A 13,653-nucleotide genomic window follows, 5' to 3' on the forward strand; every position below is an offset into this window, starting at 1 on the left:
CTACAAGAAAAGGTCAGAGGCTGGGAATCCTGCAGAGAGTAACACACCTCCTGATCTCCCCAAAGCCTGTCCACCACCTACAAGGCACAAGTCAGGAGTGTGATGGAATACTCTCCACTTGCCTGGATGAGCACAGCTCCAACAACACTCAAGAAGCTCAACACCACTCAGGACAAAGCAGCCCCGCTTGATTGGCACCTCATCCATCACCTTCAACATTCATCCCTCCACCACCAATGTACAGTGGCAACAGGGTATTCCAGATGCACTGCAATAACTTACCAAGGCTCCTTACAAAGCCACAACCTCTACCAACTAAAAGGACAAGGGCAGCAGATACCTGGGAACCCCACCACCTTCAGGCTCCCCTCCATCCAAACCACCCACCATCCTGTCTTGGAAATATATCGCGGCCCCTTCACTGTCACTGGCAAAATCCTGGCACTTCCTCCCTGATAACACTGTAGGTGTACAAAGGCCATATGGACTGCAGCGGGTAAGAAGGCAGCTCAGGGCCACACTGTCAAGGGCAATTTATAATGGGTAATAAACACTGGCCTAGTCAGTCCTGCCCACACCCTGTGGATGAATAAATAAAAACAAATAACGTTTTTAAGGATTGAACTGTGAAGGGTGTAAATAGAGAAAAGTGGTTTCTTCCACTCATCCAGGTGGTAAGAATGGGACATGGAGGCAAGATTCTCATGAAAAGAACAAAGACAGAGACGGGAATATTAATGCAAGTTCCAGTACTCGGTCCAATCAGGGAATCTATGAAGACAATACAAGGCTCTGTGGATAGAGCAGAGGAGTGTGATGAGTAAAGATTGAGGATGAAGCAGGCATATGAGGAGTTGAATCATTGGATAATTTCTATGATTTCAATAATGTCTTTTGTATTAAGTATTAAACCTTTAATAATTATTTCAAAAATGCACCATGCTGACTGGTATCCACCATGTACAGTGTTCTAAGCCCCTTTGTCGAGTACCCTATGCCAGACATCCTACATCACCCCACTGTGACCAGAGTTCATGCATGGATCACGGCTTTCAGAGAGAGACGATGATGTCTGACACATATTAAAGCACACCCAAAGATGTGCATGTTGGGTGGATTGGCCTCGCTAAATTGCCTCTTACATACATATAACACAGAACATACAATGCAGAAGGAGGCCTTTCGGCCCATCGAGTCTGCACCGACCCACAAGCCCTCACTTCCACCCTATCCCCGTACCCAATAACCCCTCCAAACGTTTTGGTCATTAAGGGCAATTTATCATGGCCAATCCACCTAACCTGCACGTCTTTGGACCGTGGGAGGAAACCGGAGCACCCGGAGGAAACCCACGCAGACACGGGGAGAACGTGCAGACTCCGCTCAGACAGTGACCCAGCGGGGAATCGAACCTGGGACCCTGGTGCTGTGAAGCCACAATGCTACCCACTTGTGCTACCGGGCTGCCCTTAGTGTCCAAGGATGTGCAGGTTAGTTGGGGTTATGGGGATAGGGCAGGGGATTGGGCCTGGGTGGGGTACTGATTTAGAGGGTCGGTGCAGACTCGATGGGCCGAATGTTCTCCTTCTGCACGGTAGGAATTCGATGGTTCCATCCAGCAAATGTATCTTCAGGAACAAAGTTGAGGAGAGAACATTGGGGACAAAAGTACCAGTTTGCAATGAATGCCCGAGCATCTGATTTTCTACCATCTCATTTTCTTTTGGTGAAGAGCCCAGTCTTTTGTGCTGTTGGAAAGAATTTTACTTTGCTTGCTGCAAGGCAGACACTGAGGTAGAGTCAGGAGCCCTGTATGCCAGTGATATTCTTCGATGATGCACAAGCACATACCTTCAAAACATCCTTGTTTATGTTGATCAGATTGAAAGAAAATATGTGATCTTTGGCCCCAACAAAGAGTCTGCCTTTCTCCTCATCCAGCAAGAACGCTTGGTAACTGGAGCTGTTTGCAATGCCACCAAAAGTGACAACATTGTTTAATTCCATCATTTCTGTGAAAAGAGAGATAAAAAAAACTTGAGTGAAAGAAAAGATCAAGTGAGTTCAACTGTTCTGATTGACAACACCATAACACAACATGTTTTGAACAAGTATGCAAAGGCCATTGAGATTTTGAAACTTTGAACATGCAAGTACTTGAAGGGAGATAGTGTTTATGGAGGAATGCTGTCAAATGTCTATAATTATTTTGCCTGAAGGTAAAGATTTGGGGTGTTTATTTATAGCCGTAAGGACTGAAATTATTTCATGCATCAAGGTATAAAACCCAATGCTTTTGTCCAAGTTACTCCATTTCTCTATTATCTAAATATTAATCAATTATATATTGTAAGAAGCGGAAACTAGAGTTACTTCTAGATGAAGATGAAGATATTAAACCTTACATCCTATGAAATAATGCCTAATTCTCAACAGTTCTAAACTTGGGAATCTTTAATTGTTTTTGCCTCACAGTCAATGTATTGTGAGGTTTGAAGACACTCTGGGCCCAAAGTTCAGAAACTCCAGCAGATTTATCTCTTCACTGAAGCCAGCACGGATTTAAATTGGATATAAAACTGATACTTTACCCAAACCCGCCTAGTACACGAAGCTGAATTTAGCTTAGTTCGTAGCATCTGCTTGTCTAAAGCAATATGCGTCGAAAGTTTATGTAGCAGAGATTTTCCATTGCTGCCTTACTGAGTCTCCTCCAAATGTTCCAGAGGATTTTCTTCTCCTTCTGGCCTTGCAGTTACCAACCAGTGATAGTGTACAGAAACCTACTGCCCTATGATGCCTCACCTGAGCTGTCATCCTTCAGATTGAGCAACTCAGCCTAGTTAATCCAACCCCTGCAGTCAATATTCGATATCCTCACAATGCTGCTTATATTCTGACATGGCTTTATATTCATGGACTAAAATCTCAGCATGAGTAACGGAGGAATGGCCTCATAAAGCACATAATGCTTTCAGAAACCATTTCCACACCAGGTTGAAAGTACAGCTGTGGAGTAGCAATATAATTCTCTGTTCCTCCATTTATCATTCTGTTTCTAAATCTGACAGTTAAACCTTAGATGTTCTGATGTTCTGTAGCACTAACCTCTCTTTTTCTCTTTCCAGCTCGGACAAACCTACTCTGTATTCTTTGTTTGTTGTGTTTTATTTCAGTCAGATTCAAATTTATGTGTTGCGCGGTGGCACAGTAGTTAGCACTGCTGCCTCACAACACCAGGGTCCTGGGTTCAATTCCAGCCTTGGGTGACTGTGTGGAGTCTGCACATCCTCCCCGTGTCTGCGTGGGTTTCCTCCGGGTGCTCCGGTTTCCTCCCACAGTCCAAAGATGTGCAGGTTAGGTGAATTGGCCATGATAAATTGTCCCTTGATATGCAGGTTAGGTTACGGGGACAGGACGGGGTTGATTGGGGTGTGGACCTGGGCAGAGTGCTCCTTCGGAGGATCGGTGCAGACTTGATGGGCCAAATGGCCTTCTTCTGCTCTGCGGGGACTCCATGTTCAGCTCACTGTTTTTTCATAGAATTTACAGTGCAGAAGGAGGCCATTCGGCCCATCGAGTCTACATCAGCTCTTGGAAAGAGCACCCTACCCAAGGTCAACACCTCCACCCTATCCCCATAACCCAGTAAACCCCACCCAACATTAAGGGCAATTTTGGACACTCAGGGCAATTTACATTCGCCAATCCACCTAACCTGCACATCTTTGGTCTGTGGGAGGAAACCGGAGCACCCGGAGGAAACCCACGCAGACACGGGGAGAATGTGCAGACTCCGCACAGACAGTGACCCAAGCCGGAATCGAACCTGGGACCCTTGAGCTGTGAAGCAATTGTGCTATCCACAGTGCTGCCGTGCTTAGTTCAGTAGTATGATTCCCTATTTTCTGGGATCTGTCCAAAGAATTTCCAATCTCCAACTTTCATGGTTTTAAATGCTGTGATGTAGAGAGTAGAACATAGAACATAGAACATAGAACATTACAGCGCAGTACAGGCCCTTCGGCCCTCGATGTTGCGCCGACCTGTGAAACCACTCTAAAGCCCATCTACACTATTCCCTTATCGTCCATATGTCTATCCAATGACCATTTGAATGCCCTTAGTGTTGGCGAGTCCACTACTGTGGCAGGCAGGGCATTCCACGCCCTTACTACTCTCTGAGTAAAGAACCTACCTCTGACATCTGTCCTATATCTACCACCCCTCAATTTAAAGCTATGTCCCCTCGTGCTAGACATCACCATCCGAGGAAAAAGGCTCTCACTGTCCACCCTATCCAATCCTCTGATCATCTTGTATGCCTCAATTAAGTCACCTCTTAACCTTCTTCTCTCTAACGAAAACACCCTCAAGTCCCTCAGCCTTTCCTCATAAGATCTTCCCTCCATCCCAGGCAACATTCTGGTAAATCTCCTCTGCACCCTTTTCAATGCTTCCACATCCTTCCTATAATGCGGCGACCAGAATTGCACGCAATACTCCAAATGCGGCCGCAACAGAGTTTTGTACAGCTGCAACATGACCTCATGGCTCCGAAACTCAATCCCTCTACCAATAAAAGCTAACACACCGTACACCTTCTTGTGAGCACCGAGTGAAATGTCTTCGCACGTGGATAAAAATTGGACTAAGTCCATTTACTGACCTCACAAATTGGCACAAGTTTAGGTTCCAAAGGGACACCAGAGTTCAGTACGCCGGGCTGACATCAATAAATAGTGGGTCACAATGGAACACAAACACAGATATGAAAGAGATGAATAGAAACCGGGTTAGAAAAGATCTCCTATTGGAGCAGCGCCGGTTTGTCAAAAGGCCCATCTATCCACATCTTATTTACTCTCTGAAAGCAAAAAATCATCAAAAAATGATCTCAATCTTTATTTCAATATCTTTTAATACCCATTCAAATCTACTATAGTTTCTTTTTTATTTTCTCCAAATTGTTTTTCTCATTAGTACTCTTCATTTCCTGGATGTATTTTTCCTTCTTGCTTTGTACAAACACTTTTTGCCAGCCCAATTTCTAATATTAGAATCAGGGTCGGGGGTTGCCTCAGAGGAGTATCGCTTCATGCTTGGCTTTAACTCAAACAGCACTGTGGCCAAGAAAGACCTCAAATTGGAGCGGAGTCAAAATACCAGACAACAGAAGCTCTTCTCCCTGTAGCTGTTGCAGCAATATGCAATTAGCTACAGATTAATTCTATAGAATCAGTCGTGCATGTTGTATGTTCTGTTAGCCTTAGGGTTTAAAGTGGTGTCATTGTCAGTGCTGTACTCTAATCTACAGCTCATTCAGATCAACACAAAGAGTCGACTCATGGATTGAATTTTCCACTCGATAGTCACCGAATAGTTATAGGAGTTGCCAATAAATCCAAATTTTTGGTTAATGAAAAGGAATTACAAGTAGTGGCAGTCATGATTAAGGCACCTCTGCAGAACTATTGCTATACTGCTAATTCTCAATTTTCCTTTGCCAAGTGCTACTGCTCAAATTTTATTTTATTTTTGGCATGGCCGGAATCCTCTCCTTCAACACCAGCTCCGGTTTTCTGTTTCATTTGAATTTTCGCAGTAATTTACAGCACAAAAGGAAACCGGAGAATCATTGAAGGTTTACAGAAAGGAAGCAGCCACTTGGCCCCTCAAGCCCATGCCAGCTCTCTACACAAACAATCCAACCAATCCCACTCCTCCACTCATTCTCATGCAAATATTTTCGCCTCAGATGCTTACCCACCCCCTTTTAAAAAGTTCCAACTAAATCTCTCTCCAATACACTTAAATGCCGTGCATTCCCAATGCTCTCCTCTTACTCCCTGGAAAAACTCAATCACCTTAAATCAGTGTGCTCTAGTGTGCAACCCTTCTGCCAATGTTGCCGTATGATTTATTATGTCCAGACACCTCACCATTTTGAACAACTCTACTAATAAGTCTCTTATCCTTAGAACTATTCTCATAAATGGGGCGGGATTCTCCCAGTCCTGGGCCGGGCCGGAGATCCCTGAGAACGGGCCACACCTCCCTGACGCCGGCACGCGATTCTCCATTGGCGCTGGCGTGGTTGGCGCGGCGCCGGCCGCGGGCCGCTCTACGCGGCCGGTCCACCGAATCCGCGGCCCGCCGATTCTCCGGCCTGCATGGGCTGAGCGGCCGTAAGAAAAGAGCCAGGACCTGCCGGCGCCGTTCTAACCTGCTCTGGGCCAGCGGGACGACGGCATGGAAGGTCGGGTGGCAGCCAGTGGGCAGGGGCCCGGGGGCTCCGATGTGGCCTGGCCCGCGATCTGGGCACACCAATCGGAGGGCCGGCCTCTCTGGCTGGGGGCCTCCTTTCCTATGCGCCGGCCCCTGTAGTCCTGCATCATGTTGCGTCGAGGCTGGCGCATTGAAGGAGGCCACTGCGCATGTCCCCATTGGCGGCGGCGCAACCGCGTATGCGCGGATCCCGCGGCACCCAGTTCGCGCCGGGATCGGCAGCTGGAGTGGCGCGAACCGCTCCAGCGCCATGCTGACCCCCTGTTGGGGCCAGAATTAGTCCTGGGAGTGGCCCGTTCACGCCGTCGTAAAACGTGACGGTGTTTACGATGACATGGAAACTCTGCCCTGGGATTGGAGAATCCCGCCCCTGATGTTTGCACCCTCTCTAAAGCCTTCATATCTGTCCTCGAGCAGCACAGTAGCACAGTGGTTAGCACTGTTGGTTCGCAGCTCCAGGGTCCCAGGTTCGATTCCCGGCTTGGGTCACTGGCTGTGCGGAGTCTGCACGTTCTCCTCGCGTCTGCGTGGGTTTCCTCCGGGTGCTCCGGTTTCCTCCCACAAGTCCTGAAAGACGCGATGGTAGGTGATTTGGACATTCTGAATTCTCCCTCTGTGTACCCGAACAGGCGCTGGAATATGGCGGCTAGGGGCTTTTCACAGTAACTGATTGCAGTGTTAATGTAAGCCTATTTGTGACAATAAAGATTGTTATTATTATTAAAGTATGGAGCCCAGTGGGCAGCACGGTGGCGCAGTGGGTTAGCACAGCTGCCTCACGGCGCTGAGGTCCCAGGTTCAATCCCGGCTCTGGGTCACTGTCTGTGTGGTGTTTGCACATTCTCCCCGTGTCTGCGTGGGTTTCGTCCCCACAACCCAAAGATGTGCAGGGTAGGTGGATTGGCCGCACTAAATTTCCCCTTAATTGGAAAAATATCATTGGGTACTCTAAATTATTTTTTTTAAGTATGGAGCCCTGAATGAAACACAATACTCCAACTGAAGGTAAACCAGGGCCGGGATTCTCCCGCAATCGGCGTGGGGGGGGGGGGGGGGGCGGGGGGGGGGGCGGGGGGGGGGGCGGGGGGGGGGCCTTACCGGCGCTTAAGAGTGGCATGAACCACTCCGGCTTTGGGCCGCCTGGAAGGTACGGAATCCTCCACACTTCCGGGGGCTAGGCCGGCGCTGGAGTGGTTAGCACCGCGCCAACCAGGGCCGAAGGGCCTCCGCCGGCTGGCACGAGTTGGCGCATGTGCAGTAGCGCCAGTGTGATCTGGCACATGCGCAGAACCGCTGACGTTATTCCTGCGCATTCGTTGGGGGTTTCTTCTCCGCGCCGGCCATCGCGGAGCCTCACAGAGGCCGGGGCGGAGGGAAAGAGTGCCCCCACGGCACAGGCCCGCCCGCAGATCAGTGGGCCCCGATCCCTGGCCAGACCATCGTGCGGGCCCCCCCCGGGGCCGGATCCCCCACGCCACCCCGAGGACTCCGCAAGCCGCCCTCAAAGCCAGGTCCCGCCCGTATGGACCTTGTCTAATCCACGCCGGCAGGACCGGTCCAAAACGGGCGGCCACTCAGCCCATCGGGGCAAGGAGAATCGCCGGGGGGCCACTGCCAAAGGCTCCCGACCGGTGCGATTCCCGCCCCCGCCCGATAACCGGCACCGGAGAATTCAGCAGCCGGCGTCGGAGCGGCGGGGCGGGATTCACGCCGCCCCCCAGCGATTCTCCGGCCCGGCGGGAGGTCGGAGAATCCATCCCATGTGTTTTATAAACGCTCTTTATAACCTCCTTGCATTTTATGCCCCTCTTTATAAGACCAGAATCCAGTTCTCTTTTCTAACAACTTTCTTAACCTGCCCTGCTACCGTCAACAATTTGTGCACATTTCACCCCAGTCATGCACCTATTTTAGATGTGTTGCTTTTATTTTATATTGCCTCTCCTCATACTTCCAAACAAAATGCACCATTTTCTCTGCATTAAATTCCATCCGCCCTGTGTCTATCCAATTTGCGAGCCTAGATTCTATTGAAGTTAATCCACGATCCACTTCATAGTTCACAATACTCCAAAAATTATGGCATCTGCAAATTGTTTAATTGTGTACCGTACGCCAAAGTGAGGTCATTAATATAGATCCGCAAAAACAGTGATCCTAACACCTAATATTATATCTAATTCCTTGGGGAACCCAATTGTAACTCTTCCTCCAGTCTGCTCTCTGGCCGTGATCTTGACCTCACACTCGTTGTCCGTGGAATCAGCATTCATCAAGGCTGGACAAGTTCACTTTTGCAGAGATTGAAGAGAATGGGACCCTTTTCCTTGGAGAAAAGAAATTTGAGAGGAGACTGATAGAGACGTTAAAAATCATGAGGGGTCTCAAGCAGCACGGTGGTGCTGTGGTTAGCATTACTAGTGGGGCGGTGGCAGGAGTTGCTGTCTCACATTGCCAGGGATTTAGCTTTGATTGGAGTCTTGGGTGACTGTGTAGACTCTACACCTTCTCCCCGTGTCCGTGTGGGTTTTCTCCGCGTGCTCCAGTTTCTTCTCAAGGTCCAAAGATGTGGGTATGTGGGGCTACGGGGATAGGGAGGGGGATTGGGCCTTGGTGTGGTGCTCTTTCAGAGGGTTGATGCAGACTCGATGGGCCAAATGTCCTCCTTCTGCACTGTAGAGATTCTATGGATTCTGCAAACTGTCCCCTCTCGTGAATCGAGAACCAAAGGGCATAAATTTAAAGTCATTGGCAAACGAAACAAAGCAATATGAGAAAGAACTCTGTCACACAGTGATTACGGTTTGGAATGCATTGCACTGCCTGAGAGTGTGGTGGAGGCAGGTTCAATTGAAGCATCGAAAGAATTAGGCTGTAATCTTAAAAGCAAGAACGTCCAGAGTTGGGCGGGGGGAAAGCAGAGGAATAGCACCAAGTGAGCTGCTCCCTCGGTGAGCTGGTGCAGACATGTGGGCCGAATGGCCTCTTTCTCTGCTGTAACAAATCTCTTAACCTGTGATTCTGTGACGAGTATTTGGGGTTATTTATTATGGGTGGTCTTGCCATTTTTCACAAATAATCCTCACTTTTCACTCAGTGTTAATATGACGGTATTTCCTCAAGGGGTTGTAGAGACGTTTATAGTTTGTATTGAGACTCTAAGATTAAGCGATGTTTGAATTTCAGGATCGTGTTTATCTTGACTTGGAGCTTTTCTGATTGATTTGGTTGCCAGAGTAGATGCTCAGAATGTCAGCTGTATTTGGATTTCCCCAATGAGATTGTCTTTCAAGGTCAAAGAAAATCTACACGTTTATTCTGAACACTTGCACAAAGCACTAAATATGCATCATTCTGATCTCTGTTAGAATACAAAACAATGACGGCAGTGTGAGGGTAATCAAATCCCATCTTGAAGGTTCTTATCGAACGTACCTGTAGGTCAGTTTTAAACTGGGATTTTCATTTTCAGAGGATGGGAACAGATTCCTGCAGGCAGTAAAACAACTGTGCGGTGCAGTTTTAGATTGTTGATGAGTAGCAGATTCAATTCTGAAAGTAACGACGAGTTGCTCAGGGCAGAATTACACCCACTGCTGATGGTAAACAATGGACAGGTTGTGTGGCTAAGCAGACAGGGATTCCCAGCCATTTACTCATTGTTAATATTCATTACTTTCATATCCACTTTTTGTGTCTCATTCATGATGAGACAAATTAAATTCTCAACACATTTTTATGTTGTGCATTGAAAATAAAAACATCATTGCCCTAAAAAAATCTATTTTCTGCAAACCTTTTCTGAATTTTGGATAACCACATTCCTCAGTGTGGTCGTAGATGATGTGGTCGGAAATGCTTTTTTTATTCATTCATAGGATGTGGGTGTCGCTGATTAGGACATTTATTGCCAATCCCTAATTGGCATGGAGAAGGTGGCAGTGAACTATCTTCTTGAACCACTGCAATAACTGAACTATCAGCTTCGGGTGAGGAGTTGCAATTGCAGATCATGGAAACTCCTCGACCCTGGTGTAATCCAGGGCAAACCTCTCTGCAGGAAGTGTTTTCAGCACAAGTCAGCCTCAAAGAACAAAGAACAAGAACAAAGAAAAGTACAGCACAGGAACAGGCCCTTCGGCCCTCCAAGCCCGTGTCGACCATGCTGCCCGACTAAACTACAATCTTCTACACTTCCTGGGTCCATATCCCTCTATTCCCATCCTATTCATGTATTTGTCAAGATGCCCCTTAAACGTCACTATCGTCCTTGCTTCCACCACCTCCTCTGGCAGCGAGTTCCAGGCACCCACTACCCTCTGCGTAAAAAAACTTACCTCGTACATCTCCTCTAAACCTTGCCCCTCGCACCTTAAACCTATGCCCCCTAGTAATTGACTCCACTACTCTTGAAAAAAGTCTCTGACTATCCACTCTGTCTATGCCCCTCATAATTTTGTAGACCTCTATCAGGTCGCCCCTCAACCAAGTTTATCCAACCTCTCCTTATAGCTAATGCCCTCCATACCAGGCAACATCCTGGTAAATCTCTTCTGCACCCTCTCTAAAGCCTCCACACCCTTCTGGTAGTGTGGCGACCAGGATTGAACACTATACTCCAAGTGTGGCCTAACTAAGGTTCTATACAGCTGCGACATGACTTGCCAATTCTTATACTCAATGCCCCAGCCGATGAAGGCAAGCATGCTGTATGCCTTCTTGACTACCTTCTCCACCTGTGTTGCCCCTTTCAGTGACCTGTGAACCTGTACACCAAGATCTCTCTGACTGTCAATACTCTTGAGGGTTCTACTGTCCACTCAGGATTTATGATCTGGAGGCAAAGTTGCGACACATCAGGGAAGGAGAGAATTACCTGGACATTTGTTTCTGGATGTGGTCACACTGCTTGTTGTGTTCTGCTGCTTCGGATAACACAGGCTGCTACTTGGTGCAGTCTTAACTAAAGGATGCTCCAGTCTCTGAAATGAGTTCAATGTGTTTATTGAACTATTAACACAGTTCTCAAATGAGTTTGACTCTCTGCTAATCTAACTGTAGTAACTCAGTCTAACTGTAGCAGTTTGCTCGAAGCCACGTGCTGGGGTGTGACGCTGCTGATCAACCCTGTCTAACTCTCTAGATGTCTGCCTGTGGAAAGAGGCAGGGTGTGAGTGTCTCATCCCTTTTACAGTGTTTATGCCATGCCGCCTTGTGGTGATGCCACCTCTGAGTGTCCTGACTGCCCATTGGTTGTGTCCTATTCTGAGTGTTCATTGATTGCATGTTTGCATATCGTGACACTGCTTAGCTCAGAGATTTCTGACTTGGTGATTGGTCGGGGCAATAGGGTGTGACTGCGAGGCAGGTGGACGGGGACCCAGAACCTGCCAGTTAGTCTCCAGAACAGAAAATTACACCCAAGAAATCTTCCCATTTCTGCTTTAAACAAACTCAATGACGGAGCTCCCACAGCCCTCTGAGGAGAGAATTCCAAAGATCCTTCATCCTCGGAGTGAAGAAAGTCCTCCTCATTCAGTCCCAGGGCCTATTTGGACATCACCCACCAGCCAAACACCACCCCTCACTCACCTCCCCCTATCCCCCACCTCACTGCCCCCCCCCCCCCCCCCCCCGCCCCCACCAGATCTTTAGAAAAGGTTCCCAATGGTTCCAATGAATGAATGAACATAATGCTGAGCATTATTTTTGCTATTAGGAGGAGGATGGATGACAAATTCATGTTTCTTGATTCCGTACTTGCTTTATTTTGCTTTCTATCACAGCCACTTATTTCTTCTCTATTGCAGAGTCTCAGTCCCTGGCATCTTGTCCGCTCAAGAAGCAGGAGAGAAGATCTTCATCCCGGCTTCGTCAATAACTTTCTTATCTCAAAGCAACGTGGAAAGAACATGGGGAAGAATGCACGGGATGAAATCACTCTTTTAATAGAAAAATGTGCGAGCTTTTTTCTGTCATCAAAGACTTGCTGATGAAATATCTTTCTGAGAAATCGCACCCTTCATGCAATGCTTCCTGCCCGTTGTTAATGACCAAGAAAATCAGCATCATCTCTGAGGTTATAGTTATTAGCGATCTGGTTCAGTTGGTGGTCTTTAATTCTGAACGTTTAATGTTAAAGTTCAACTCCTGAACATTAGCGTATAATCAGCACTGCAGTGAGGGAGTGTCCCTGAGTGAGGGAGTGTCCCTGAGTGAGGGAGCGTCCCTTAGTGAGGGAGCGTCCCTGAGTGAGGGAGCATCCCTTAGTCAGGGAGCGTCCCTTAGTCAGGGAGTGATCCTGAGAGGGAGCGTCCCTGAGTGAGGGAGCGTCCCTGAGTGAGGGAGCGTCCCTGAGTGACGGAGCGTCCCTGAGTGAGGGAGCATCGCTAACTGAGAGAGTGCCCCTGACTGAGGGAGCGTCCCTGAGTGAGGGAGCGTCCCTTAGTGAGGGAGCGTCCCTTAGTGAGGGAGCGTCCCTGAGTGAGGGAGCGTCGCTAACTGAGAGAGTGCCCCTGACTGAGGGAGCGTCCCTGACTGAGGGAGCGTCCCTTAGTCAGGGAGCGTCCCTGAGTGAGAGAGCGTCCCTTAGTGAGGGAGCATCCCTTAGTCAGGGAGCGTCCCTGAGTGAGGGAGCGTCCCTTAGTGAGGGAGCGTCCCTTAGTCAGGGAGCGTCCCTGAGAGGGAGCGTCCCTGAGTGAGGGAGAGTCCATTAGTGAGGGAGCGTCCCTGAGTGAGGGAGCGTCCCTTAGTCAGGGAGCGTCCCTTAGTCAGGGAGCGTCCCTGAGAGGGAGCGTCCCTGAGTGAGGGAGAGTCCATTAGTGAGGGAGCGTCGCTGACTGAGAGAGTGCCCTTGACTGAGGGAGCATCCCTGACTGAGGGAGCGTCCCTTAGTGACGGAGCGTCTCTTCGTGCCATCCTGAGAGAGTATTCTACCTTGGCATAGCGGGCACAAGGAGGACCTTTTGAACTTACTTTTGAAAAGGTTCCCTCACCCAAAACTTCCCCTTTCACCCCGCCACAGACCATCCCGTCTCCATGATAATCCAGCCCCGGGAAAGTGCAGGTGGAAGCTGCTGCTTTCCCAAGTGAGCTGCAAGATGGGAGGGCATATCGGAACCCTGCCACCTTCCCGTCTCCTCCGGTATAAGGTTCTGGATGGGAACCGTAACCCTGCCACCTTCCCGTCTCCTCCGGTATAAGGTTCTGGATGGGAACCGGAACCCTGCCACCTTCCCGTCTCCTCCGGTATAAGGTTCTGGATGGGAACCGTAACCCTGCCACCTTCCCGTCTCCTTCGGTCTTAGGTTCTGGATGGGAAGACCCATGGTCGACTTTCCCACCCAACTGCCAATTGAGGCCTAG

General features: G+C 48.7%; 1 protein-coding gene across 2 annotated transcripts in view; it reads right to left on the reverse strand.

Moving 5' to 3' along the window:
* Positions 1-13,653, reverse strand: part of sema3ab (sema domain, immunoglobulin domain (Ig), short basic domain, secreted, (semaphorin) 3Ab) — a 597,101-nt gene that overhangs the window by 229,604 nt on the left and 353,844 nt on the right. For both annotated transcript variants that reach the window (XM_072470939.1, XM_072470937.1), the window contains exon 3: positions 1,852-2,012. In XM_072470939.1, coding sequence (XP_072327040.1) covers positions 1,852-2,012 — 161 coding nt within the window. The remainder of the gene's footprint in view (positions 1-1,851; positions 2,013-13,653) is intronic.

Source organism: Scyliorhinus torazame, chromosome 13 (assembly GCF_047496885.1).
Source record: "Scyliorhinus torazame isolate Kashiwa2021f chromosome 13, sScyTor2.1, whole genome shotgun sequence".
Taxonomy (NCBI): domain Eukaryota; kingdom Metazoa; phylum Chordata; class Chondrichthyes; order Carcharhiniformes; family Scyliorhinidae; genus Scyliorhinus; species Scyliorhinus torazame.